This window comes from Saccopteryx leptura, chromosome 3, assembly GCF_036850995.1.
Source record: "Saccopteryx leptura isolate mSacLep1 chromosome 3, mSacLep1_pri_phased_curated, whole genome shotgun sequence".
NCBI lineage: Eukaryota > Metazoa > Chordata > Mammalia > Chiroptera > Emballonuridae > Saccopteryx > Saccopteryx leptura.
The window spans coordinates 118545257-118573144 of record NC_089505.1 but is presented as its reverse complement, the minus strand read 5'-3'; the positions used below and the strand labels follow the sequence as shown (position 1 = coordinate 118573144).

Below are 27888 nucleotides of genomic sequence, written 5' to 3'. Positions count from 1 at the left end.
TGCTCCTCTCCCCCCTCTTTCTCTATCTCTTCTTTCTCTAAAATCAATAAAATAAAATATAAAAAAAAATTTTAAATTTATTTTTAAAAAGATTTATTGATTTTAGAGAGAGGAGAAAGAGAGAGAGAAAGTGGGGAGGAGGGGAGGAGCAGGGAGCATCAGCTCCTAGTTGATTCTCACATGCTGGACCAGCGACCTCGGCATTACAGGTTGATGCTTCATCCACTGCAGCACCACAGGCCAGGCAGCCAGCTCCCATTTTAAATCTGAGTTGCTGGGACTCAGAGAAATAAAGCAGCTTACACAAAGTAACACAGCTAGTAAATGACAAACTTCTGGCTCTGTGCTCCTGTCCTATCACTGAACTATTCTCAAAGCTTCTGGGTTTTCTCTTTATAAATTTAGAAATGAAATTTAGTGGGGTGACATTGATTAATAAGAGTACATAGGTTTCCAGTATATATTTCTATAGCATTTGAACTGCTGATTACATTGTGTGCCCATCACCCAGTCAAATCATTTTCCATCACTGTATATTTGTCCCTTTTTACCTTCCCTCTCCATAACCACTTCATCACTTTTGTCTATGTCCATGAGTCTGTTTTATAGCCCACCTATGTGTGAAATCACATAGTTGTTAGCTTTTTCTGACTTACTTATTTCACTTAGTATAAGGTTCTCAAAGTCTGTCCATGTTGTTGTAAATGGCAAAGCCTCTATTTCTAATCATCACTTCCCACTTGGAAATGTGCCAGGAGGTGCCCAGCCCTGGGTGGTGCTTCAGATTATGTCAATGTGGTTAGAGATAGCATAGCGCAGCAGAGATAACAGTGGCCCCGGGTTCGCTTATTCTCAAGGATTTTTGAATTAGGTGCTACATGAGGAGAAACACTATATATAGTAATTGCACAAGGAGACAGACATGGGCCCAAGGAAGAGGGATGGTTCAGCAAATAATGCAATATAATGTGATGAGTATTTAAAAGGGGGGAAGTATGTGAAGGAAAGGATACCACCCTCAAATCCACTACCACGGTTGATAAGAGCATCTACTAGTGTACTGGTGTCTGAAGCCACCTGAACCTAGGCTGTGTGTGTGGTTATGCACGTAGGACCAGGTTCACGTCTACCCCCTGGCAGCTGCCCCCAGAAGGGTTAAAGTTTAAATTAGATTGACAGTCTGCAGGTATTGGTGAGTAATTCTACCACTGTGAGATTCCTCTAACATTCCAACACTTATTTCTTTACAAATGAGCATTTTAGCATAAGAAGAAAGCTTAAAGGCTGGGGTAGAGGAGAGAGGAGGCTGGTAAAAAAACTCTCTCCAGCCCCTTCTGGGCTGTATAACATTAGTGAGAAGACAAGCTGGCTGGAGCCCAAGGAGCACCAAAGCGCAACTGGCCTCCCTCACATCTGGCTAAGCACCACGAACCCCTCCGCTGGGCTGCCTCATAATTACAATGCTGCACCAAGGAAGGGGCTGTCTGAGCATATACAATCAGCTGATCAGCAATCAGGGAGGAAAACAGAAAGAATCTGAGGAGGAGCAAATGCAAAAGGGGGAACTAGAGGCAGCTGGACAGATCCAACCCCAAAGGGAGACTGGAGAAGAAAGGCATTGTCATGAGCAGGTCCTGTGTCTTTATTCAGACCATTCCCGGGCTCCTCAGTGGAATCCCAAACTTTTCCTCCCCACTTGCCTAGTCCTAACTCCCCTTCCTCCAAGACCATACTCCTCTGTGAAAGCCTGCCTCTGAGACTTTCATCAGAGATCAATAATTCATAAACTTTAAGGAGCATAAGAATCACCGGCTTAGTAAATCTTCAGATTTCCAGGCCACAGTCCCTGTGATTCTGATTAGGAGGTCTGGTGTGGGCCCTGGGAATCTGCTTTATAAACAGCCTTCTCCACCCGACCCTCCTCTAGCACTACCACAAGTGATCCAGAAGCAGACGGTCCTTAGATCACATTTTAAGAACCCCAGCCTTGGGGGATTTCTCCTTCTCCTGAAATCCTAGAGCCCTTACTATTATTTTTTTTATATATATTATCGTTTCTTTATATATATATCCTAACTACTCACCTTAACCATAAGGTCCTCAAGAAGAGGAAGTCTCATCTCCTACTTCTTTGATGCCCCTGCAAGCAGCACTGAGCACAGCGCTCTACACACAGGAGCTCAGGAAATGCTGTGGATGTAGAGAGATGATGACGATAAAGAGGCCAGGGGAAGGAAAACCACAAGAGGAATGGCAGAGTACGGAGGCACTGGCTGGAAGGAACTGTTTTTAGTCTGCCTACGTGTGCAAGCTTGGAACAACAGTTTGCTTCTCTTTTTTTCCTTCTTCAGTAGTCTTGGCACTACACGCCTACCCTCCCCCATGCAAGTCAAGCCTGAGCAATGCACCTCCCACTGGAAACTTGCTAAGAAATCCTGCCAAGAATCCTGGTGCAATGTGGCTTAGTTTAACAGCTAAGGGAGGACTCTAGGTCCTGAGCTCTATCAGGTCTTTGTGCAGGGCAAAGTATAGAGCTGAGTGGGAACTTTAGTAAGGAGACCAGGGCCCTCGGTCTACCTTGCTAAACATCGGCAGAGTAGTGGCCTTCCTTCATTTCAACAAACGTTTCCTGTGTGTTTACTTCATACCAAGCATGGTTCTGGGTGCTCATAAGATATTCTATGTCATCAGAAAGTATTTCACATTAACTTATCTTTAGAAAGTTACTTTGAACCCTATATGATGCTGGGCCTCATAACCACATGAGCATCAAGTGGACATTCTCAAGAGTGCCTGGCTAAAGGATGACGTACTATAGAGATGTGAGGTCAGGCCTCAGGTCCTGGCAGAGAGAAATTCTATCCTTACTTTATAATAAGCAATCCTTGGAAGCTCTGCAGTTCTTTCTTCCACTCTCAGATGCCACACTTTATCCAGAAAAGCAAATGGTCCTACCTAGCCCCTTCGAATAATTCCCTCTTGATATTTAGGTATCAGCTTAAAAGTCACTTGCTCCAGAAAGCTATCCCTGACTTCTAAACAAGATTGGGTACTCCTGCTTCTAACCCTATGTCATTTATACTTACCCTATTGTACTTCTCCCAACATCCTGCAGTTGCTTACTAAATATTATACTCCAGTAAGGCAGAAGGCAGGAGACTATAATATGTCTCGTTTATCATCATATCCCCAGCATCTAGCATGATCCCTGGAGCAATGCAGGTATTCAGTAAATACTGGATAAATGCTTATGTAGTAATGAGCCTGACCTGTGGTGACACAGTGGATGGGCATCAACCTGGAATGCTGAGGTCTCAGGTTCGAAATCCCAGGCTTGCCGAGTCAAGGCACATATGAGAAGCAACTACTATGAGTTAATGCTTCCCACCCCACCACCCCGTTTCTTTCTATCTTCTCTCTCTAAAATCAATAAATAAAAAATTTAAATGATGAGTGCACCATACTCTCTTACTGAGATGGAAACTGAATCATGCCTCACGTACTCTGCCATAGTTTTAACCACAACACCACCAATAAACACCTAAGGTGAAGCGGCCCTATTCCTTCTGTAGTACCAGTATTGTACAGAGGTAAAACTGAGGCTCACAGGATCACCTTAATACAGACCCCAGGAGGCAGGCACTTCCTATGATCAAAGATGAATACAACGCTCCAATGCCAATGTGTCACCAAGACCCTGAGACCATAAGCCATAAGCCACTATGCCAGCTCTGTCACAGACTTAATGGTGAGATCTTTTACAGGTCACTCAACTTCTCATAGACTCAGCTTTTTCCTGAAGAGGGTATTAGGTCCTTCAGCAGCAGGTACTCTCTTTCAATAAAGAACAAATGACAATAAAAAGCCATCCACACTAGGATGGGAGGTTGGAAGAAGAAGACAGCCTTTGCAGTGAGACATCTCTGTGGTTAGGAAACGGTTAAGCCCACCCGTGTCTGTCTGGGATCCTTACCCCGTAAATCAGCCTTGACTGCTGCTCAGTCTGAATGAAGCCCCACCAGGTTGGCCTGTCAGGAAGGAAGCCCATGCGTCCAGACTTTTGTTGTTCTAAGGATTTTTTTTTTTAATTTTACTGCTCAGGAAGGAAGCCGAAGCCTAGGCCCTAACTGCAGTCCTGCTGATTACTTACCCTAGCATGTGCTGCTGCCTTACCTCTCAATCCTACTTCTTAGACCCAACTCTATCCTTTTCTAGAACTCCTTCAGAACTATGATTTTAGCATTAGAGCCTAAATCCCAGGCTTTGCCCTCTTCTTTAAAAACTAAAAATTAACACAGCATTTCCTTTCCTGACTGCCATACATCCTGTGTCTGTATGTGGCAAGGGCTAGGGCTAGGGCCAGAAGAGAATGGGTGCTCTACGATCTAGAGACCCTCGACAGTGACTTGAACCCCTTGTCTTAAACAAAGCCATGGAGGAACTGACAGGGATTGAGGTATCGGACAACTTGTCTCCAATGTCACACATGAACAGAGGACTTTTCAAATATGAACAACTATATTTAAATAACAGACTCAAATCCAAGGTCCTCAGGCAGAGGATCAGTCTTCCCCACTTCCATCCGCCTACTTCCCACTTCTCCCACTGACATGCAGAGTCGTTCTCCAGGATTCCCAAGCCCCATGGGGCTTTCTCTCTACAGAGAGAAAAACACTGAGTTTATTTGTGCATTCAGGGTAATGGACAGCCCTCTTTTACTCCTAAAAGAATGCACACAGACACTATGGAAGAAGCCCATCCCCACCCAACCCTGCCCTCCCCTTCCCTTGCTAATCCCTCCCCAGCAGCCCCCCCCCCCCAGCTCAGTCCTGCTGCTGTATTTCTCTCCTGACCTACAAGGCCCCTTCAAACCCCATCCTAAGCCTCCCCCAAGCAGAGACAATCCATCATGCTGTGGGACTGTGACACTCACAGATGGGGGAAGGTTCACAGATTTCTCTCACATAGACAAGAGGGTAAAAGTGTCTGTATAACTTAAAATCTAAGGACATACTTAAAACTGGGATTTTGAATTCTAATACTAGTCAAATGCCATTATAGCAAATCTTATTATATATATCCCAAGTCTCTATGACACACAAATTCTAATGGCCCATTTATTTCAAACAATAAAACAAATTTTGATAAAACAAAATTCCAGACTAAGAAAATATGATGAGATTCAGATTTTCTAACTTGAGCCACTGCCTAAATATCTAACCTTAGTAAAGTCCCGTCCTGACTCATAGAGATTCAGTTTCTTTAATATTACCTTGCTTCTAAATAAAATGAAGAGAGGAGGAGATCAGAGGGACATCAGGGCTAATTCTGGTGGATGGATCATAATGAAGGGAGGTGAAGCAGCTGGTTATCAAAGAAAAAGGCTCTGGGCCTTTCTTCCACTCTCTTTGCCATAAGGCATAAGATAGTGAAAGGATCCTACATACATGCTATTTGTTAATGACTCCGTGTTGGGCTACCTCAGTTGTTCTAACAATGAAGATCATGCCACCAGACTGTCCTTGAAATAACAATAGTCATTTTGTATTAGTATGCGTGAGGAACTGTTCTAAGCATTATCTGTATATTTAATCTCATTTAGTCTCTCACAACAAGCTTTAAGGCTGCATAATTCCCTCTTTACAGGTGAGAATACTGAGGCCCAGAAAGGTTAAGTAACTTGCTCAAGGTCACAGAATAAGTAAGCTAAAGGGTCAGGATTTTATTCCAGAGGCTGAAACCATAACTACTATATTATATTGCCTACCCCCTTTGATCTGAAACACCTTCAAGTTGTGGCTCAAAGGTGCAAATACAGTGTTTATTCTTTTAACAGGTATTTATTATGCTAGACCACTCTGGCTTCTTTTAAATCAAGCCACCAAAAGCAAGGTCAAATAAGAGCAATATAGGATTAGCTAGTACCTAAGTGGGAATCATATACCTGAAGATAAAGCAAAGGTCTCTCCAGGGCTGGCCCTTTCCCCCTCCCCACATCTTTCTGACTGTCTGCTGCTCTAAGATGGATGCAAAGCCATAAGTCTCAGCCTGCAAATGAATTTCAATGGAAAAAGACAACCCTCGTCTGGTGAGTCACACTCAGGCTTACTGGGCTTGATTTCTCATGAGACTGTACCAAAAGGTTCCTTCTTCACACGCGCAGCGCTAGACTTTCTTAAAGCTTGTGTCTGCTAAACAGAATATACTGGATGCAGCACCATGTCTCCCCTCAAAAACATAGCTCTCATTTCCTCTAGGTCATCTTTAATCTGAACACATTCTACAGAGAAAATGGACGGTTAAATGTCTGAACTGCCAGATGGTTATATGTACCTAACAACCCAATCCCCCATCACTTGTCGGTTTCCAGCTTCAACCAGGATGTAGGTAGGAACTTTTTCCCCCCTAAAATACACACCAAAAGCAGATCCGTATTTGTGGACCCCACGATAGGAGATGCGATGCTGTGGGAAAACATTTGGGAAGGGAGTAGACTTCAATCTTAGGTTTCTAGAGAGTTAGGAAAGAAAAGCAAGTTTGAGATTATTTTTTAAGTTATGATTCTAAAAAATCATACTAAAATGTACCCAAACTAATCAACAAAATAAGCCTATATTTGAGAAAGGTAATTTTACTTATCTCTTGAAAAACTCCCTACCCACCCACCTTTGTCATTATCAAACCTCAAGGCATAAATAAATTCTTCCTTTCTTTCCATAAACCTCTATACCTTTGAGATAGCAATCTTATAGATACTATCCAGTGCAATGCTGAAGAGTGGCAAATTGATAGAAAATTAAAGGTAAAAATCAGATTGTAATCACCACCATCAATTTATTCAATACTTAACTAACACTTACTGAACCTTTCGATGTGATTAGCTTTAATGCAAAAAAAAATTTTTAACACTAAAACTAAAATGTGATTAAGATAATAGAAAAGTCTGATCTATTGGGCAAGGCTGGAAGGGAATAAGTTATTTCTGTTTACTTAGCCTACCAGGTTTACTGATTGGTACCACAGACTGTCATTTCTCCAAGCCTAACCCCCATAGTCTTAATTCAGGATCTTTTCCTGGAAAAGGCATAAGAAAGTAGGTGAAAGTTCTTTTGCAGAATAATTTCCTCCTTGTCCCAAAGATACAGATATTTACAAATTTCCAGCCTCTAGCATTACATTTTGAGGTGATAAAGGATAAAAACACACTCCATTCAACCACAAATATCACAATTTAAATGGTATTTAAGAAAATGTGTAAGGCATTTTAGCTTTTAAGGCATATAGCAATAAATTATCCTTAAATCTGTAGTTCATCTCTTTTTAAGAGGGTAAAATGGCACTGAGAAATGCTGTTAATCTGTTCGAAGAGCATATTCAAAACTAAAAACTATTGTAATTTTGGTGTTAAAATCATGTGGATTTTACAAAAAAAGTATCACTCTAAATCTCAGATATTTATAAAGAGTACATTCCAACATGTGCTCTGGTATTTAATAAACAGACAGATGTTGTTAATAACAGTTAAAATATAAAAAATTCAAAAACAAACATTATAAAAATATAACTATTAAATGTATTGTCACTCCAAATCCTAAGTATTTACAAAGAATACATTTCAATGTGTGCTAATATTTAGTGACCAGATGGGTGTAGTTAATAAGGGTTAAAAATAAGAAAAACCAACATAAAAATATAATTCTATTTTTCAGTTTCCTTTTCCCTGCCTAATGAGGAAAGGGGTGGGGAGGAGGGCAACTTTTGTTGTTTGGATACAATGTGTGTTTTTTTGTTTTCAAACAAAAAAAGGGCCACCAAATAATCAACCTGGGGCCGCTGACCGGAAGACAGCCCCGGAAAACTTCCCGTGGGAAGAGTTCCAGAAATTGCCCAGACTTTAACGAGCCCCGCTGTGCTGGCTGCGAGCCTCAGACGGTCAGAGGCGACCAAGACTCGCCTCGCCCGAATATCAGCCATCCTCCCGATTCATGAAGCCCTGGACTTGGTAACGTTCCCCTGAACGTTTTACAGGTTTGAATTGCAAGACGGGGAAAACATTTCGAATCCACAGGAGAAACCGCCGAGTCCTCGGGTGTCAAGGGAACAGCTTGCTCCACATGCGCGAGTACACGTCCATCCTCACTCATCAACGCTCCCAGAGCCGTCCCCACTGCCTCCTCCCATTCCTGCACCCCCACGTCCCCTCCCTGCGCGGTGGCTACCCCCAAGCCTTGTCCCCCCTGCCTCCCTACTCCACCACCCGCCCACCTGCGCCTCCCGCCGGGCGCCGCATCACCCCGACATCCGCGTGGGTGTGCCCCCTCCCGGGTCACCCTCCTCCCATCCCCGCACAGTCTCTACGGCTCCGAGGACGTACAGGAAGCCGACCAAGGGCTCAGTTCGGCTCGCGACCTGGGGGCGAGGGACGTGGAGGGCGGGGCGGGGTGGGGGACAAGGCCCGCCCTCAGGTCCGGACCGCAGGCGGCGGCGGCGCGGGGTCCGCCCGGGGCAGCGCCGCGAGTGCTCCCGCAGCCTCCAAGTCCGGCTGCGCGACGGCGAAGTCACCAACATTCCTGGAACCACTTGAAAGCCATTTCAGTGGCGGAGGCTGGGGGGTCCTTTTCAAGTGAGCCAACGGGGGCCCACTCTATGGTCCTTCCTTCCCCGGGCAGGCCTCGCGCCTCTCCGTGCCCCCTCCCCCAAACGATCAATTACCAGCCACCCTTCTACAGGGAGCGGCGAGGGGCTGGCTGGCCGCCGCGAGGAAACGGCAGCCCGGATCACTTCTGCATGACAATTGATGGGAGGGAGGGCGCGAGGCGAGGAAGGAGGACGGCTGCGGTGTCCGTTTTCTCACCATGGTGATTAGGCATTCCGGCCGTGCAAGGAGGCAGCCGCCGACTAGAGCGGCGCGGCGTGGAGCGAGGACGGGATAGAGAGCGAGAGCTGGAGCGGGAGCGAGCCCAGCCGCCGGCGGGCGGGCGAGCAGCGCGCCGAGCCAAATCAGGCCAGCTGGCTCTGCAGCCATCAGGGACTGCTCCCGTCCAGCCCGGCCCCACTTTAGCTGTGCAAACATTTCTTTATCCCAACAAGACAATTAAACCCAGCAGCATGAAAAGGAGTCTCCATGACTGTATCGGGAGTGAACAACCAGAAACAACCACACATATCACAGTTCTTAAAGGGACTCCGGGAGAACCCGTGGAGCAGCTGAGCAACAATCAGACTAGGTCTGTCTGGCCAGTCAGTAGAGAGGAAACCATCTGACCCATCTCGGTCTGGTAATTTGCTCACCCTTTCACAGTGGTCATCAGCTCCAGCCCAGGAGTTCAGCCTGGTGACCTGAGAATTGCCCCACACTCTTTCCAGCAAGAGCAATTCTTCTAAAAGTCCAGACTAGGGTCCCTGCCCACTTCAGTCCCAGAGCTCTTGGAAGTATCCTCCCTAAAATACACCCCCATGATGTAGCTGACCGTCCTTATTCTGGGTTGCCCTAGGCCTATGTGTCCTCAATTATTTGATTCTTAGAAGACAGGGTTAAATGATAAATGCCTTTATAAGACATTTCAAAGTACAAATTATTACCTTCTGCTCACGGTTTTTGGGACCTGAAAACAAAAGTAGAACATCCTGGAGCTGCTGTGAACTACTGGTTTCCTGCCCACCTGTGAATCTGCCTGACCATAGGGAAGAGCCAAGGAAAGAGGGCCACTTGTGGTTTGTGCCCAGTACCCATCCCAGAGGTGAGCCAGAAGGCAAGGCCAGTCATCCCTCTACATGGGCAGTTCTGGTGCCTCTCAACCCTTGAGTAAGCATGCACACTAGCCAACTCCAATCTGGGCTGAGTGGATAGATTGGCAGGCTGGCCAAAGACTGTGTCACCCAGGCAGAAATCCACGCATGAGATGGTCCAAAGAGAATAATAAGGAAATGCACATTATAAGAGCCAGAATGCTAAAGGGGTAATAAATGTATAGATTCTAGCACAAGGCAGCAGACAATACTTATCTTCTCTTTGTTGTAAAGTTTCATTAATGAGGAAATGTTTATTTTAAAAGCCCTGGGAAACATATCTGTAGACACTTCATATGTAAGACACACGTGGACTATTTGTAATTGGTCCATAAATTTTAACATCATTTCCCTGGACAAGGAGCCCTGGGAGACTGGTTCAGGGAGTGACAATAAACAGGAGTTACCTCAGTCCCCTTCCTGGGGAATTATGCATCCTCCACGAATGGCTTCTCACAAAATACTTCTCCCTTTTTCCAGGGCAAATAAGTCAGTTCTGAAGAGTATAGACATCTTTTTCCCATAGAGCCCAACACCTACCTTGGGAATCACCTGTGATGCCAGGTAAATGAATAGGCAAGCAAGCAAGAATCATCTACTTCTACTAGGAGAGACAATATTTAACTCAATAGCTACATTTCTTTCTACAAAAATGCATATTTAATCACAAAAGAAATCCTGCCTATCTGAACCCAGATTGAAAAAAAGAACACATGTGCATTACACCATGTCTGCAGGCCCCTCTCAAATTCTCTCACATGTGGACATATCTGCATATGGATGCAGTGTGTGAGCAGGGGGTGGCTGCGACAGTAAAAACTGTCAGTGTTTCCATTGTAAAACTGATTTTTCATTGACCTAAAAGTCATAAAACTTCCACTCTATGTAAGGGACACATACACACCCATTATGACCCCCCCACACACACGGAAAAAAAAAAAGAACCCTAAAGCTAAATGCTTATTTGGAATTTTACTGTTGTATTTAATTAAAACATTTTTTTACATTTTATGAAAAAAATTTACTTATATGAAGAGAATGGAAAAATGAGTCAACCATATCAGAAATTAACTCTAAATTTTAAGAATAAAAAACTAAATATATATGGTGTGTATTATATAATATTGCAGTCTGGGCAAAAGCCACTTAACCTATTACTTTGCTCTTTTGAATACTTGCTCGCCCCTCTCTCTTCTTGACCCAACCCCCTCCCTGCCCCATCTGCCCCTCAAGCTCTCCCTTTGGAAGCAGACTTGTATACTGTCACTCGATTATCTGAAATATTACTTATTTCAAAACGGTTCTATAGAGAGGACCTGAAAGGCATCTAGTGGGAATAATCAGGCCTTCTAACAGCCCTTAAATATGTATTTACATAAAACAGACCATAAATATTCTGACACACATCGGCATATGACAGGAGCCAAGAAAGCTGCGGCAGACTTTGTCACAGTGCCTCTTCAACCCTTCCCAACAGAAAAATGTTTCTCCTGCCTTCCAAACACTCAAAATCAAAAGCACAGATGTTACACAGTGCAACCCTGTGACAGCTGCTATACTGCCCAAGGAAAGGAAAGAAGAAAGGAGCACAGATCCAGGGATATCACCAGACAACGGTCTCCTCTTCACTCTGCACACCTTTGTTTTTTGCTAAAGATTAGTCCCAAATGCAACTCTAAATAATAATGTGGGTGTACAAACATCCCACACTCTCATACACACATGCCCATAGGGTGGATATTTGTGTAAGAGAAAAAAGAGAGAGACCACAAACTACTCTCTAAAGGAAGAATATTTTAAACAAATAGAGGGGGAATGGGTTCCAATTTATATAACAGTACAATTTGAAATAAAGAAGTTTCCCCACCCTTCTGATCAGAATCTCATTAATTTCAAGGTCAGAATTCCATTTCACTTTGGAAGACAGACTCATTTAATTTTTCTCCACCCAGGCGTATTCCTGTGTGAGGGATCCATCTCCATGGGGGATGGCACCACCACACAATGCAAACCAGGCAAACAGAAGAGTTATGGCTTTGACACTCAGAGAGGAATGGATATCCACATCTATGAGTTCTGACTTGACTAACAAGCTTCCTTCTGCTCTGGGGGTCTGGTACAGGTTCAGGCTAAAAAGATAGAAAAATGGAGACAAACTAGATTTGTTAGGAGAGAAGAAAGGAATCTTGATCTGCAGATGTTACTTTGTGGCATATGAGTTTTGCAAGGATTTCATTTTAAACTTGTATTTGGAGAAAAATGGGACAAAATTTGTCACACCCCAAACCTGGGTAGTTTTAGCCAGAGGTCAGAGTACAGTAAGCCTTGATGATTTGCACATTGACAAATGAAAACTAAACTAAACTAAAATAAAACAAACCAACACAAAGCCAATCCATGTTCAGCAGATATAGCCAAAAGAGCAAGAGCACCACACACACTTCTGCTGTACAGAAAGGGAAGAGGTGGAAGAGAAGTTAAAGCAAAAGTGCAAGAGCACACGGGCAGTTGTGCTATCACACAGAAGCCTTCTCCCTTAAGTGGGGAGGTCTTGGGCTTACAGACGCTGACATAAAAGACACACTCACAACATATTTCAAAACCAAAGAGCGATGGATTTACAAGGCAAGTTGATTTTATGATGACTTTTATTGAAAAGGTACGCTGGGTTTAGGCAGATGCCTTTTAGCGCAGGAAAGTTAACACAGTGCCTAATTCAAGGAGACAGCCTGAGGAAGCAGTGCCGACAGGGGAGAGAGCTGCAATGTCTCTATTACTCTCCTCGGCATCATAAAGAGAAGAGAAAAAAATGGTATTCATGTTGGTAGTTACAGAGAAGACGGGAGTACAAAAAATAGAGAGGAGGGGAAAGCAAACCTCTCAGATGTAGTTTTCTTAAAACAAAATGAAGCAAATCTTAGAACAAAGGGTTGAGTGGAAAAATACCCTCAAGTCATAAATTTTCACCAGGCTTGAAGAAAACTGCTCTGTCTCCCACAGCCCAAAAGCTTTGAAACAATTATTTTCTGATTATATTAGATGAGAAGATTGCAGGGTTCAGCAGTCCTAGTCTACAAGTTTCAAATCAAGGTTTAGTTCCAACTATTAGTGAGAGTAGCCAGAGCTCAACACGGCACTTGGTGAACATGAAAAAGCTGTTCTATAAGCAGAAATTAATAATAGTTGTGAACATCAAATATGGAGCAGTCACACAGGTCAACTGTGTCTAGTCCTAAAAGTGAGCCCCAGGATAAGCATCCAGCAAACCTGTTAAATCCCAAGAGAAGTCAGCTTTCTAGCCTTGCGATTGCAAGGAAAATACAGCTGTTCGAAATGCTTTATGGTGATTGACGACACCTTTGTCCTGCTCTGAAAAATAGCCCGATGTGGACAAGGGCTAAGAGTTGTGACAATAAAATCACGTGGAGTCCACTGGATGTGATACAATGGAAAAGCTAAAATATAATACTGAGATCAGAGAAACATAATGAAGATAGCAAAGAGAGAAGGGATGGATGGGTTTCTTCAGGCCCCCCAAAATTCCCTAGGAACCTACACTTTCCAATGAAATGACATTCACTCTGGGACCTAGATGACACCCCCCTTCACTCCAGAGTACCCAGGGAATAAGTCAATCATGCCCTGGAGAGAAAGGCAGTGTGGAGGTCAACTTGCCTCTGGCTGCCTTCAGAGAAACATTTCCTGCAGAACTCTCAATGCTTACTGACAGAGACAAGTAAATGGTAGTACTCCACAGCGATGGAATGGGAAGGAATTGGTCCTTCCCATTACTAGGAGCAGGAAAAGGCCATGGACCTGTTGAATACTACTGTAAGGCAGGGCTTACTGCGGGTAGGGAAGGCTCACACCGAAGTACTTACATCTGTCATTCCGATCCTCTGGGCTAGATGAGGCTTCTCGATCCGAAATGAGGCCAGAGACAGCAAAAATCTTCTTCCCAGTTTCATCAACCTTAAGTGAACTGGGGGAGCTAGATGGCAGCTGTGTCCCAAAGTCATATTCCTTGCCATCTGCATCTGAGAAGCGCAAGTGGGGAGACTCTGTGTCATGACAATTCTTCAATCTCTTGGCCGGCGTAAAGGCTGACTGATAACTCTCCCTGTCCTCAGTGGAAGCAAAGGGACGGAAAGCCCCCACACCACTGTGGTTCAGCATACTGATCGGAGTGCAATCTAGATTTGGGGGAGCAAACTGGGGGTGGAGGTGTAGTAAAGAAGGGGGAAAATCACGATTGGCAAAAGTGCCCGGCACCCCACCCTGCCGATGGTACATAGAGGCAAAGGTGTAGGAACCATTGGTGAATGGAATATGCACGTCCTTGTCTACTGAGACAGGTACACCAAAGGGTCGTGGCTGCTGACAGGGGATGGAAGCATCACGACTGGCCTCGGCCGTGGATGCCAGGACCATCAGTGCTGGGGATGCCAGCGGGTTGGGGAGGTAGGATGAGTTCTCCATCTTGAAGGCTGCCCGGTGTAAGTCCATTGGAATTTTTTTTCTATGGCCCACGTCACACAAGAAGCAGTCTTCCCTGGGAGGGAGGCTGAGCAACACCTTGGATCAGGGCAGGGAATGTTACTGGGGAATCATTCCCTTCTAAGACCTGCAGAAACAGCAAAGAGAGAAAAAAGAAGGGGGAGGAGGTTAAGGGGAGAAAAACACAGGAAGCCCCAAGTGATCAAAATACCATCCTTCTAGCTTACAGATGCTTGGGCAAGAGACACCACGGCTTTAGGAGCCAGTGGGCAGCAGCATCAAACCATTTTCATTCAGGAAAATCAATAGACAACTTACTGTGATGTACGCGTAGCTGACTTTGGTCCCTACACGTTCCGGGTGAAATGCGCCTGAGCCCAGCAAAGGAAAAAAAATCATAAAACCTCCACATACAATATTCCCTGAGCAAATGAGCTTTGGAGGCCAAGTCACCCAGTAGATTAGGTGGGGTCTATATTTTACAGGTTTCCTACCTGCATATACCACTCATGGCAGGCCTGATGTTCAGAGACCAGGATCTACTTCAATGATTCCCTATGTATGAGTCCTCTCTTCATCTCCCTAACAACGCCCTGACACTGAAAAATTCCTAAATCAAGCACATCTAGACCATGAACATCTGTACATGTTAGGTGGTACAAATTGTACTTGTGGATAAATTACACACATTGGCACACGCATAAACACACATGTGTCACCTAAGACTGTTTCCAGAAAGAAATGCTGTGTGAACAAATAACAGCAACATTTTTGTTGCTGCATACCCCTCTCTAATCACACACGCTTTCTCTTTTCTGAGAAGGAACAAAACCTTCATCAATAAAATGCCTGGTGCTTCTGACAATATTTAAAAACATAATGGGTGCCTCTGGCATATGTTCTCTAGCAGCGTCTGTCTTCCAGGGGCAGCAAAGAACGGGTCGGTAATTGTAGTTACTAATGTACTCACTCTTAAGTAGATTTGTAAACTGCCTTGAATTTGCCATTAACATTTAGAGCAAAATGTTAACAAAATTTCTGACTTATTTTGCTCCGCTTGTTGTCCCAGTCAGAGTTGATGTCCAATGAAGGCAAACAAATTGGAGTTCGGAGAAACTTCTTTCAATTTCTCTTTTAAATTTAGGTTGTACGTTTTCACAGCCACTGATTCCATTTCAAACTTTATTCTGAGTGGGAAGTGGGAGAAGGGTTATATATCAAAAGTCCAGATAACAGAAGATGAATACTAGGGCTTACTAGCTTCAAATATACACTAAACAGAAATTTAAATGAAACTCAAAGCCTAAGCAAAAATCATCATCTGCTACAAATTATAACCTTGAAATTGAGAATCATGTCTCAAAAAAAATTTACCCCCTCCCTTAAAAGAACCTGCCTAGATAATGGAGTATCTATCTTTGGTATTCCCTCAAATAGAGAAACCTCAGTTAAACTGCAGATGAATCCTCCTGGCTTAATGCAGTTGCAAAGAGAGTATTTCCTTCTCCCATCCTGTAGTAGACATGTCAATGACTGTTATTAATTGGGAAGATGAGTGCACACCATCAGACTGCTTCCTCACTTGGCATCTTTCCTTATAGACATCATTGTTAAATTACCAGAGTATGTATCTCACATTAACGGATTTTTCTCTCTTCCAAATTTTAAATAACTTTCCTGTCAAGTTATAGCAGTGCAGGGAATGATCTGCCAAGGACAGCCAGTTAACCTGACAAGGCTGGGAATCCTGTTCTTGGCTGTTTTCAAGTCAGATTAATGGCCACACAACATGGATGCTCTGAAAGTGGGTCTAGGGCGGTTCCAAGGGTTCTAACCAGTTTCCACAACAGAAAGAACTACTTGTCCATCGACAAGCAATACTGTAGGAGGCAAGCTGGAGGAGAGGGCAAACATAATGCACTGGGGGTAAAGGGAGGAATGTTTCTACCCCCAAATAACCAATCACCCAGAGGATTCGCTTTCTATTTTTACTTCCTGGATCACCTCATTATGTTAAATGAGTTTCATAAATTAGTAATCCGGCGACAGCACCGGACACTCCAACAGAACACGGTGAATCACTCAAACCTGGTTATTCATTTGAAACTTCATTATACTGAAAATAAATCAACAATATTTTTCCAGGCCACATCTCTTTTACTCTACTGTGTGGGCGTTGGTCTGTGTGGGGGGAGGGGAGTGCTATTTTTCTTTTCCTTTTTCTTTCTTAACCACTCCTCACATTAACAACTTGTATAGATGAGGCTTCAGCAGACCACAGTCATTATGAAAATCTATAGTTAATACACTCCCAATGTCAAAATGTCATGGGTTTAAACACAGAACCCAAAATAAGAAAACTAACTGACCCTCTTAATTAAAAAAATATGGATTGTAAGATAATCAGCTTGATGGAGCATTTGGGTGACTGTAAAGAACCGGGCAAAGGGAAAGTAAGTAACTGTTACTTTTCTGCCTCTATGCTGATTTTTTTTAATTTAGCACTTCGTGCAAATCCAGATTAAAATAACTCCAGCTATTGATCCGAGCAGTGGAATTGACATTAATTTTAGTTCACTTCTCACTTTGCAAAGGGATCAATAGGAAGTAATAACAGCTGACATCCCCGCTGAAAGGAGGAGAAAGAAGGGCTGAAGACAGAAATCGAAAAGCAACCAAATAAATCATCAGCTACTTTTCCACAGCATCAGACAAACTCCAAACAGATTGCAAAAAGTCTTTGTTGAATTAACTAAACAAGGAGGAGGGATCAATCCACGAAGCTAAATAAATTGTCTGGCAGGCAGCGAGGTTGGATGGAGGGACCAACAAATATTGAGTTTTAAAAATTTCAAATCCTTGACGTGATGGGCTTGGTTCACGTCTGTATGTGTGTGGGAGTTTGTTTGTTTGTTAAGTCACACACCCGACCCTGGTTTAAAGTCATTAGAATACGCCAACTAACTGAATAATTAGTGAGACGCTAATTCCGTGGTTAAACATGCCAGAACCAAGACAAATGAAACGAAGAAGCTGGCGTTTGGAACGTGAAAATGCCTGAGTCTGGGATGATGCGCAGGGCTCCCCGCTCTCCGGCGCGAACTAGCCACTTTCGCATACAAAAACCAAAAGCCAGAGACCAAGTCTCAGAGAGTGGGCAATTTCCCATCCCAGCCTCTGACCACCCCTGTCCAGGGTCTGGGCTTCCTGACCCGCGCCGGGATCGGTGTAGAAGGAAGCCACGCTGCTGCAGCTGGGAGCCAAACCCACTTGCAAATGACTGCCACAAAGAAAGCTGCAAAGCCTCTCTCCCCGAGCCCAGCTCTGAACGCCCACCAAACTATGATTCTGCTGGCAATTACAATCCACACACAACACGCCTCTGCTTATTACAACAGGTGACATTTTTGTGGTCTCTGAACCGTTTCCAAAAGCCAGGAATGAAAATAATAGAACAAATTAAACGATATTTTTCCTTTGCATAAATAAACTTTTAAAAAATTAACAGGCAACTTAAAAAGCAAAGAACAATGGGAAATGGGGCCAGGGTAGCGGGGGGGTTGTGAAGAACTCAGGAAAGAATTTTTATTTTTTAAGTTCACAGACTTCTTCCCTAGAAGAGAATTCCCGCACACCAAATGCCCAGGGGGTATCTGAAAACACCGCTCTAACAGAAATTTTACCACCATATGCAAGAGCTCAGGAAGCAGAAGACTAACACGGTTCCAGGGCTGGGGCCAACGCCTGCGAAACAGAAGTGGCCAGGTGTCAGTCCCCGATCTGGACCCCAACTCAGTGCTGACTTGGCTAATGGGTATGAATCTGAGACAGTCGGTCTGTCCAGAGTTCGGGGCTGCGGGCCTGACAACTCAACGAGCCGTGTAGAATTCCGCCGATAAGTCTTAGCAGGGAACAAGCAACTCTTTTTAGGAAAAACGGAGAAAGAGGAGGTGAAGGCGAAACCTACATCAACTTTGGGCCAACGCAGAGCCGAGGCTGACACTCCTCGGCCTGACCTCTCTCTCCTTCCAACTCTCGGCTTCCCTCGCACAAAGAATAGTTTAGGTCCCAACAATCTCCCGAAACAATCTGCTTGTAACTTTGGGGAACGAGGGCGCCGGCCGGCGAAGAATCCTCAAGTGCGAGGGGCCCCGGTCCGCAACTGGGCAGGGCCTGCGAGGCAGGGTCTCCTGGAAGCTGCCTCCCGTCCAAGTCCGAGCACCTCGTGCCCCAGCCCAGCCCCGCCCCGTGGGTCGCCCGGGGCCGGTCGCCGCGCACCGTCGCCTCGCCTGGCAGCCGCGGCGCTCCCGGGTTCTGACTCCTCTGCAAACGCGGGCCCGCGCGGGGTAACCGGGCCCTCCCCGTCCCCGCACTGCGAGCCTGGCTGCGGGGGGGAGGGCTCCGCCTCGTGCGCCGCGGCGACCCGGCTGCGGTTCGCCAAACAGGTGTGAGTCCCGCTCGCGCGGCGCCCAGCCGCGGCCCCGTCGGTCACGGGAGGCGCGGCGCCGCCCTGCCACAGGCCTTCCCCTACCTCGCCCGGAGCGCAGCGAGCGAACCAACACCACTTTCTGCGGGGCTCCCGGGGGCTGGGAGGGAGGGGAACGGAGGACGGCCGCCCCGCTTTTCCTCGACGCTCTTTCCGCCTCTCCCCGCCTCGGCTCCTTTTCCATTCTCAGAAGAAACCCCGAGACAGGCGCAGGAGGAGGCCGGACACCCCTGCCCGCTCGCTCCCTCCTGTCTGACCTGCCACTTCCTCACTGCTCATCCTTTCTTTCCTCTTTATTTTCCCTCCTTTCCCCTTTCCCCCTCTCAAATCGAGTCCGGAACCGAGGCGAGAGGCGAGACGTGGCCGGTGGGCACCGTGGGCAGACAGCGCCCAAGTCTCCCCTCTCAGCAACTGCCGGGCGAGGGAGGGGGCACAAGGCAAAGACCCCGGTCCGGCAGGGCCAGGCAGGGTGAGCCCCACGTTTGTGCCCCCGCCCCAAGCCTCCGCCCGGTGAGACGTGCGTCCGGCTCCGGGCCCGGGCCCTGGAGCTCCACTGGAGCCGCGGCTGGGGCCTGAGAAAGCCCCGCGTTCTTAACGGGAAGCGAGAGCTCTTCCTCTGCCGCCCAGCAGTCCGAGTCCCCAATACTTCGGGCTTCTGCGCGCCCTCGCCGGCCGGGGTCCACTCGGGCCTCGAGCTCTGGGAGCAGAGGAAGGCGCGGGCATCCCCTCGGCTAGCCAGCCTCACCACCGTGGGCGGCCTCGCCCGGGGGGCCACACGGAAGCTCTCCGCCCAAGTTTGTGTGCCCTAGAAGAAAAGGCTTTCCCTTACAAAGCACAAAGGCGAAACGCCCAGGCCGAGCCCTGAAAAGCCCAGGGTTAGGAAGGGGGGTGGCCGGAGGCTTGGGAGCGCGGTGGCGGGGCCGGGCTCCGGGCGGAGAAGGTCGATGGGTCCGGCTGACAAGCGCGGAGCGGCCGGCCGCAGGACCGCAGCGACCCGCGTGTTTGCTGAAAAGTTTTGTTCTCAAGTCGGAGGAAAAGAAATTGTTACTCAGTTTAAGACAGGTAAATCTAAGATAAAAATAAAACTACCAAAACAGCAACGCACCGCTGTCTGTATGGTGGTCCTCCCACCCCGCTCCATAGAACCACGGGGAGATAGGAGTCCCAGCGCCTAACATCCCGGGAGACCCCCCCCACGGACTGGGCTGCTCTCAGGCCAGGCGGGTCCGGCCGAGCGGAGCCGGGAGTTCACCGATGGCATTACAAGGGTCCACCTCTATGCCAGCACCTGCCTCCTTCCAGCCCGCAGCGGCTCTTCCATCCCACCCTCCTCCCTCCACGCCCTTCACACCCGCCCCCGCCAGGAAAGTAAGCCGAGCACCCGGGGGCCAAAGGCTCCCAGCATCTCCTCCGGTACCCCACAGGGCGGATGCTGCGTTGTGTGGGGGCAGTCGGGGCATTTTCGCATTCGGGTCGCCCCTTCCCCATTCCGCCCGCTGCCTCGGGCTCCCCACTGAGTACCACCCGGTCCCGGCCCCGCCGGAAATCACCGCGGGATACACCGGGGAGCCCGGCGAGAGGGCATTCTCGCGACCGACCCAAACAAAGTGGAATTGGGGTTTATTAAAGGACGGAGAAAAGAAGTCCAGCTCCTTTCCCCTGCTGTCCCCTCACCCTCCCTACTTGTCCAATTCCCGCGTCTGGTCCCTCCCCCTCGCACCCCCCAAATAAAACACATTAAGGAAAACTCAGGGCGGAAAGTTTGAGTGCGGCAGCGCTCGGAGCGCGAAGGGCACAGATGCCGGGAGGCTCGGTGGCGAAGATCTAAGACGCGCGAGTCCAGGTCCCAGCCCCTGCCCCTGTCGCGGGGAGCCGCCAGAATCCCTAGGAAACGGACCCGGAAAGTTAGCCAGGTTCCTAAGCAGCCTGGCGGCCCTCGCGCCCACCCCTCTGGTGCGCGCACATACACACACACCCCCCCCCTTTCTGTTCTCCATACTTGCCGTGGAAATTCCTTGGGAGAACGGTCGCACTTTTCAGGACACGGAGGGAAGAAGGCGGTGAGTGTGGTGCATGAAAAGTCCCGGGTGCGCAGGGCCGGCGGAGGCAGCGGTGGCGGCGGCGGCGGCAGCGGCAGCAGCAGCAGTAGGCGGCTGGCCCCGGGTTTGTGTTCGCGAGCTGCCTGGGATTGCATGTACAGATTAAGAGACTCGATTGGTGTGAGAGAAGGAGCAGTGCTGCCTCTCAGCGCTGGCTCTAATCAGTGAATGAGCCTCCACTCTCCCAGGGACTCGGAGACACACACACTCACGGGGCGCACGCACACACACGCACACATTCTCTCACACTCACACACATACAGGCACTCTGAGAACTGAATACATTAGGGCACTAAGGGACTCTGGGAAATGGAGTCCAGACCCTGGGCACTTCTGAAGAACAAACCTGCTGGCCCTCACCAAACAGTCCCAAAGTCTTGGAGTGGTGAGACACTGGAAACTGAAGAGAGCTCTTGCTTTTGTTCAACCCCCACCAAAGATCTAAACGAATGTTTTGGTGTTCTTGCTTTCTTGATCCACAAATGGGTAAATCTTTAAGGCTGACACCCGCTGCAGCTAAATCACCCCTAAATCCTGGCTCCGTCATAAAATGTCTTTTTTCAGAAAAATCTTACCTACAGATTGGCTCCTGGAATGCTTCTCTGAGTCTTTGCCCATAATAAGAAGATAATAAATGAATATAAATAAAACTGTAACTCTTAGAAGGGGTGGAGAGGGCCTAGTTTAGCTCCCAGGTTTGAGCATTAAATTTTTTATTGGTATTTATATTTATAGTTCTTTCTTTTCAAAACATTTTGTATTATCATTGAGTTCTCTACATACAGAAGATAAATAGGAGAAATGGATGGAGAACTAACATTCCCAGAATGCCTTCTAGGAGCTGGGTTTCAGGAGTAAATGCGCTTACATAATCTCATTTAATTATTACATTAATTCTGGAGATAATATTATCACAATTCTATATATAAAAGAGAAAACTGAGGTTGAAAGGGTTTTGTAATTTGCACATGGGAATGTGGTTTAAAAGTCTAGAATTGCAGGTAGTCCTAGCTCTGAAAGCAAAGCCCAACCAAAACCTAATCCTGGTTTTAAAAATCATTCCTTTAGTCTGTGATTTAGTTTCTGTAACTACAGATTTTTCATCTGGAAAAAAAATGGGAGGGTGGGAGTATGGTTAGTACATACTGCTAATCTACCCTGAAAAGAACCACATGGGATTACAAATTGTCTGTCTAAAAATACAGTCTTTAAAGTCTCATTCTTGCTATTATTTCATGGTCCTTTTTTTATGTTTAACATTAGGTAGCATCTGATTATTATGTATGTTTAGATGTACATGTGTTGTTTGTATTTAAATTTTTTAGTTACCAACTTTTGGAGGTAAATGGTTAATTTGACCATTCTAGAATTTTTTGTTTATGACTATTTCTTTCTCTGTAATGCACAGGATTAGGGCTGTTTGTTCAGGAACCTTGAAATCCTTATCCATGTTTAGTCATTCATTTATTCAGTAGCATTTATTTTTTTGAAGCATTATTCTTCCCACTAGATTGTTCTTTCCTGCTGGATTGGAGACTTCATGCAGGCAAGAACCATGTTTGCTTTATTCAACATTATACCTCAATATCTAACAGCTGTCAATCTTAGTTGAATAAATAAAAAGGTAAAATGAACAAAGAAAATTTCTGTCCTCAAAGAGCTCACTAGGAGAGAAGACTAGAGTTAGAAAACAATTTGATGACTGCTATAATTCAGCGTGACCATGTGGCTCAATTGGTTTGAGACAAGTTTGATGGTGAAAAGGAGCACTATTAATAATTACACTGGAACGGCAGACATGAGCAGGGAAAATCTTGAGCAAAGAAGGTTGAATGGTTACTCTAGCTACATAACTTCATTTAATAAGCATTTATTGAGAACTCTCTTGTGTGGTTTGTTGAAGGAACTAACTATAAGGCATCTGATTTCCCTAGAAATTATATGAGGCACTGAGTGACAAGACATAGTTAAGAGAAGTGGGGCAAATCACAAAAGCCTATGTATACTAAACTAAGGAAAGTGGCATTTATGTAGATAATGAGAAATTCTCTGAGGGTTCTTCAGGATTGTGACATGGTAGGGTTTCTGTTTTAAAGAGAACACTAGTTACTGGGTGAGCAGGGTGGAGTTTAGACAGGAGGCAGGGAAAGCAATTAAGAAGTCTATTACAGGTAATTCAGTTGGGATATAGTAGGGCCTAATCCAAGGTACTGGGGCAGTGGAAATGGAAAAGTGGGGCTGCATTACAGTGAGATATAAGATATAGAATCAACAGGATTTAGTCACTTATTATGGCAGATGAAGGCAGAAGACCCTATATAAATCCTAAATAGGATTTTACTATTTATAGGGACAAGATGCTCTCAGTACTTTAATGTTCACTAGTAGTGAAAGGCTTCCTCAGATGAGCTTGTAGAGTTCTCATAAATCCAGTGGACAGTCTCACAGATAGATGATAAAGATAAGAAGCCCTATGTCAATCATCAAGCCAAACATTTTTAACCACTACCATCCATATGCAATGGTTTTTATTATAATGCAAGCACTCAGGAATTAGACAAAATAATCACTGTGTATAATAAAGATAATCTAAGTGAAAAATTAAGTGCAAAGACCCCACAACCATAGCAAGATTATATAATGCAAAACTGAATATGTGATACCTCACTAATTCACAGGTCATGTGTCCAGCAACCTCAGCTATTCAAAACACAATGAACCAGGAAATAAGTAAAAAGAGTCCCAGAATAGCCAAAATAAACATTACAAAGCCCATGAACGAAAGTTAACACATTTTACTCCTAGGAGAATTCTTCAAGTCCTCACTTAGAGCCGATTTACTCTTTCTTAGGTACAATTCTAATAAGCTTGATTATTTGGCTTTCCCATTCACAGCTGATTAAGATTGTCAAATTAAAAGGGGGCAGCTATTAAAAAGAATGAGATAGACTTGGATGTACTAACATGCAAGGATACCTATTGTATATTGTTGAGTGGGAAGAAAGCAAGTCATATAATGGTATGCATAGCATGATTTGATATTTGTATATACACAAATAGATACACATTGACAGAAAATGACCTCTAGGAATATACATTAAACTGCTAACAATGGCTATCCCTAGGAAGTTAGAAGGTGGATGTGGGTAAGTGTTGGCATGGGGTGCTAGGAATGAAGGACGGACTTTGATTTTTTTACTTCAAATGCTTCTGTTTGTTTCAATGAGCATACATTAATTTTGTCATTTTAATACTCATTTAAGAGCATATAAAAAAGGAGCAAGGGGCAGTGTTTTAGAGCAGGCATACTGACAGCAAGAAGTAGTGACCAAAATATTAGAAGTGAGCACAAGAACTCAAAACCAAATAATAGAGTTATTTGGTATGGAGTTATAAAACCTGATTCTGCCTGACCAGGCGGTGGCGCAGTGGATAGAGCGTCGGACTGGGATGCGGAGGACCCAGGTTCAAGACCCCGAGGTTGCCAACTTGAGCACGGGCTCATCTGGTTCGAGCAAAAGCTACCAGCTTGGACCCAAGATCACTGGCTCGAGCAAGGGGTTACTCGGTCTGCTGAAGGCCAGTGGTCAAGGCAGTGTTTTAGAGCAGGCATACTGACAGCAAGAAGTAGTGACCAAAATATTAGAAGTGAGCACAAGAACTCAAAACCAAATAATAGAGTTATTTGGTATGGAGTTATAAAACCTGATTCTGAGAAAGCAATCAATGAACAACTAAGGTGTTGCAACGCGCAATGAAAAACTAATGATTTTTGCTTCTCATCTCTCTGTTTCTGTCTGTCTATCCCTCTCTCTGACTCTCTCTGTCTCTGTAAAAAAAAAAAAAAAAGCCTGATTCTGCCCTGATTGGTTGGCTCAGTGGGTAGAACATGGGCCCAGTGTATGGATATCCCAGGTTCCATCCCCAGTCAGGGCACACAGGAAAAGCAACCATTTGCTTCTCTCCCACCTCCTCCCCTTTCTCTCTCTCTTCCCCTCCTATAGCCAGTGGCTCTATTGGTTTAAGCTTCTGCAGGGGCATGGAGGATAGCTGGGTTGGTCCAAGCACTTCAGCCGCAAGTGCTAAAAATAGCTGAGTTCATTCAAGGTTGGGTGGGGGTTGATCCTGGTTGAGGTGCAAGCAGGAGTCTATCTCCCCTCCTCTCACAAAGAGGAGGAAGAATAAGAATAAGAAGAAGAATAAGAAGAAGAAGAAGAAGAAGAAGAAGAATGAATGAATGAATGAATGAATTTTATGATGAATAAAATAATACATTTTTTTTTCAAATTTCAGCGTGTTATATATATGGGGAAATATGGTATTTATGAGAGCAGACAAGTGTGTAAAAACTTAGAAAAATAAATCCACAACAAAATAAGATTTTGATACTTTAGGAAATAAATTTCAGTCCTCTGGAAAATATACTTTTGTGGAACACATCATTCCCTGAAGATGTGAAGTAAGGGAGATACTATTTTGTGTAAGAGCAGAGGTCATGCAGAGTTAAGAATGGCCCATAAATTCAACATTCAACAAGCATCTATTGGGGTCTATTAAGTGCTAGTCACTAAGAACACAAAGATAAACTTAAAAATAGTCCCTACCTGCCTGATCAGGCAGTGGCGCAGTGGATCGAGTGTCGGACTGGGATGCGGAGGACCCAGGTTCAAGGCCCTGAGGTCGCCAGCTTGAGCGCAGGCTCATCTGGTTTGGGCAAAGCTCACCAGCTTGGACCCAAGGCCTCTGGCTCCAGCAAGAGGTTACTCGGTCTGCTGAAGGCCCACGGTCAAGGCACATCGTTCCTGTCTGTCTGTCCCTATCTAGCCCTCTCTCTGACTCTCTGTCTCTGTAAAAAAAAAAAAAAAAGTCCCTGCCCTAAAGAAGCTTACAGTCCAGAAGCTGAGACAGATAAGGAAATAAACAGTGAGCAATGCTGAACAGTGTGAACAGTGCAATAATGGAAATTCTTTTTTTTTTTTTTTTTTTTTTTTTTTTTTCATTTTTCTGAAGCTGGAAACGGGGAGAGACAGTCAGACAGACTCCCGCATGCGCCCGACCGGGATCCACCCGGCACGCCCACCATGGGGCGACGCTCTTCCCACCAGGGGGCGATGCTCTGCCCATCCTGGGCGTCGCCATATTGCGACCAGAGCCACTCTAGCGCCTGGGGCAGAGGCCACAGAGCCATCCCCAGCGCCCGGGCCATCTTTTGCTCCAATGGAGCCTTGGCTGCGGGAGGGGAAGAGAGAGACAGAGAGGAAAGTGCGGCGGAGGGGTGGAGAAGCAAATGGGCGCTTCTCCTGTGTGCCCTGGCCGGGAATCGAACCCGGGTCCTCCGCACGCTAGGCCGACGCTCTACCGCTGAGCCAACCGGCCAGGGCAATAATGGAAATTCTGAGTAAACGGTGGTGGAAACACAAAACAGGGAGGGGTTAACTATGCCTGAAGCTATTAGGAAAGGAGACATGTTTAAAAGTTCACTATTATGGGAAGACATTTAAATTGTGTTTAAAAATGACTATTATAGGATGACACTTAAGTTGGACTTTGAAGAGTAAATAGAGTTTACATAGAGAGAAAAGTGAGAAGAGTACTCCAGGACAAGAAAATAGCATATGTTACAAAACAGAGATATGAAAGGTCTTGGCACATTCAGATAGTGTATTTCAAACTTTTCTACAAGAAAGAGGTGGCAGTGGATGATGCTATATAAGGGCAAACCTGAAATGACTTGCCACTAGCTTAGAATGTATGTATCCTGTTTTATCTTGAAAAAAGTCAATGGAAATTTTGCCTTCAACTCCACCAATATATTATGCTAATGTTTTAAATTACTTTTCATCTGGTAAAACTGATGCTCCAGAAAGATGTGCCACATTTAACCAGTAGTTTCTCATATCCCATGTGTAAAGCTAAATAATCCAGGGGTTCTTGTTTCTAATTTGATAAACAAAGATACAGAAGATATAAGAATGCATTGGAAAAGTAGACCAAGGGGTTGTGAAGGGTCTGGTTTGTTACAGTAAGGAAGTGGAAATTCCAGTCTGGCTAACTCCTATTTGTACTTCAAGACTGCTTAGAAGAGAGTAAAGGGTTAATAAATGGTGATGGAAGAAAACTTGACTTGGGGTGGTGAACATACAGTATAGATAATGTATTATAGAATTGTACACCTGAACCTATATAATTTTATTAATCAATTTCAGGCCAATAAATCCAATTAAAAATAATAAAATAATTTTAAAAGATCGTTTATTGTCTCTTCCGGAAAGCTGTGCTGCCCACCAGTCTTCTCTTCTCAACCCATTATCATAGCACCCTATGCATTTATCTATCCACTTACCACACTGCTGGATTTACTGATTAAGTTATCTGGTTCCTCCACTAGATTTTGATCTGTTTAAAAGCAGTTGTTTTGAATAATACCTAGCACAATAGATACTGGTATCTGTTGGATTCAATTGATATAAATTTGAGGACAAGACTCAGGTAGGATTATTCGATTTCCCAAGACAGGACAAGGTACTCCTGTGTATACTCCCACAGAATTGTATGCTTACCTGCAATGCTAGTATTAATCTATACTGAAATAGTCTGCTTACGTGTTGTCACCCGGTCTAGATTCTAGTTTTCCTTTTTATTTTTCTACTAGCAATAATTGCGCCTCGGATAAACATCATTGGCTACAATACCATCAGTGTGCAAAGCTAGACTCTAGGCATCTTGAAGGGAGTGACTGTTGGTTCACCACTGCATCTCAAACACTCAACACTGAAATAGCACAGTAGGTAATTGATGAATATGTAGAATGAATGAATGAGTAGCCATTAAAAATTCTTAAGACAGAAACAACTGTATGATCAGATCAGGGTTTAGAAATTACTTTGGAGGCGATTTTAAATGTAGACTGGAATGGGATAAGACTAGAGACAAAGAAATTAGGGAAAAAATGCAAAAGAAACACAGGACAAACTGGTAAAAGGCTGTCTTTTTCTAATAAATGTCTTTCTAATTGGC

At 45.1% G+C, this 27888-nt stretch overlaps 1 protein-coding gene and 1 pseudogene across 2 annotated transcripts in view; both read right to left on the bottom strand.

Annotated features, from left to right (window-relative positions):
* The window catches only part of RNF220 (ring finger protein 220), a 236900-nt gene extending 222590 nt beyond the window's left edge, over positions 1 to 14310 (bottom strand). For both annotated transcript variants that reach the window (XM_066376181.1, XM_066376182.1), the window contains exon 1: positions 13671 to 14310. In XM_066376181.1, coding sequence (XP_066232278.1) covers positions 13671 to 14295 — 625 coding nt within the window. In that variant the 5' untranslated portion in view covers positions 14296 to 14310. The remainder of the gene's footprint in view (positions 1 to 13670) is intronic.
* Positions 14311 to 27424: 13114 nt separating this feature from the next.
* On the bottom strand, positions 27425 to 27580 carry LOC136401836 (U4 spliceosomal RNA; annotated as a pseudogene).
* Between the last annotated feature and the right edge of the window lie 308 nt (positions 27581 to 27888).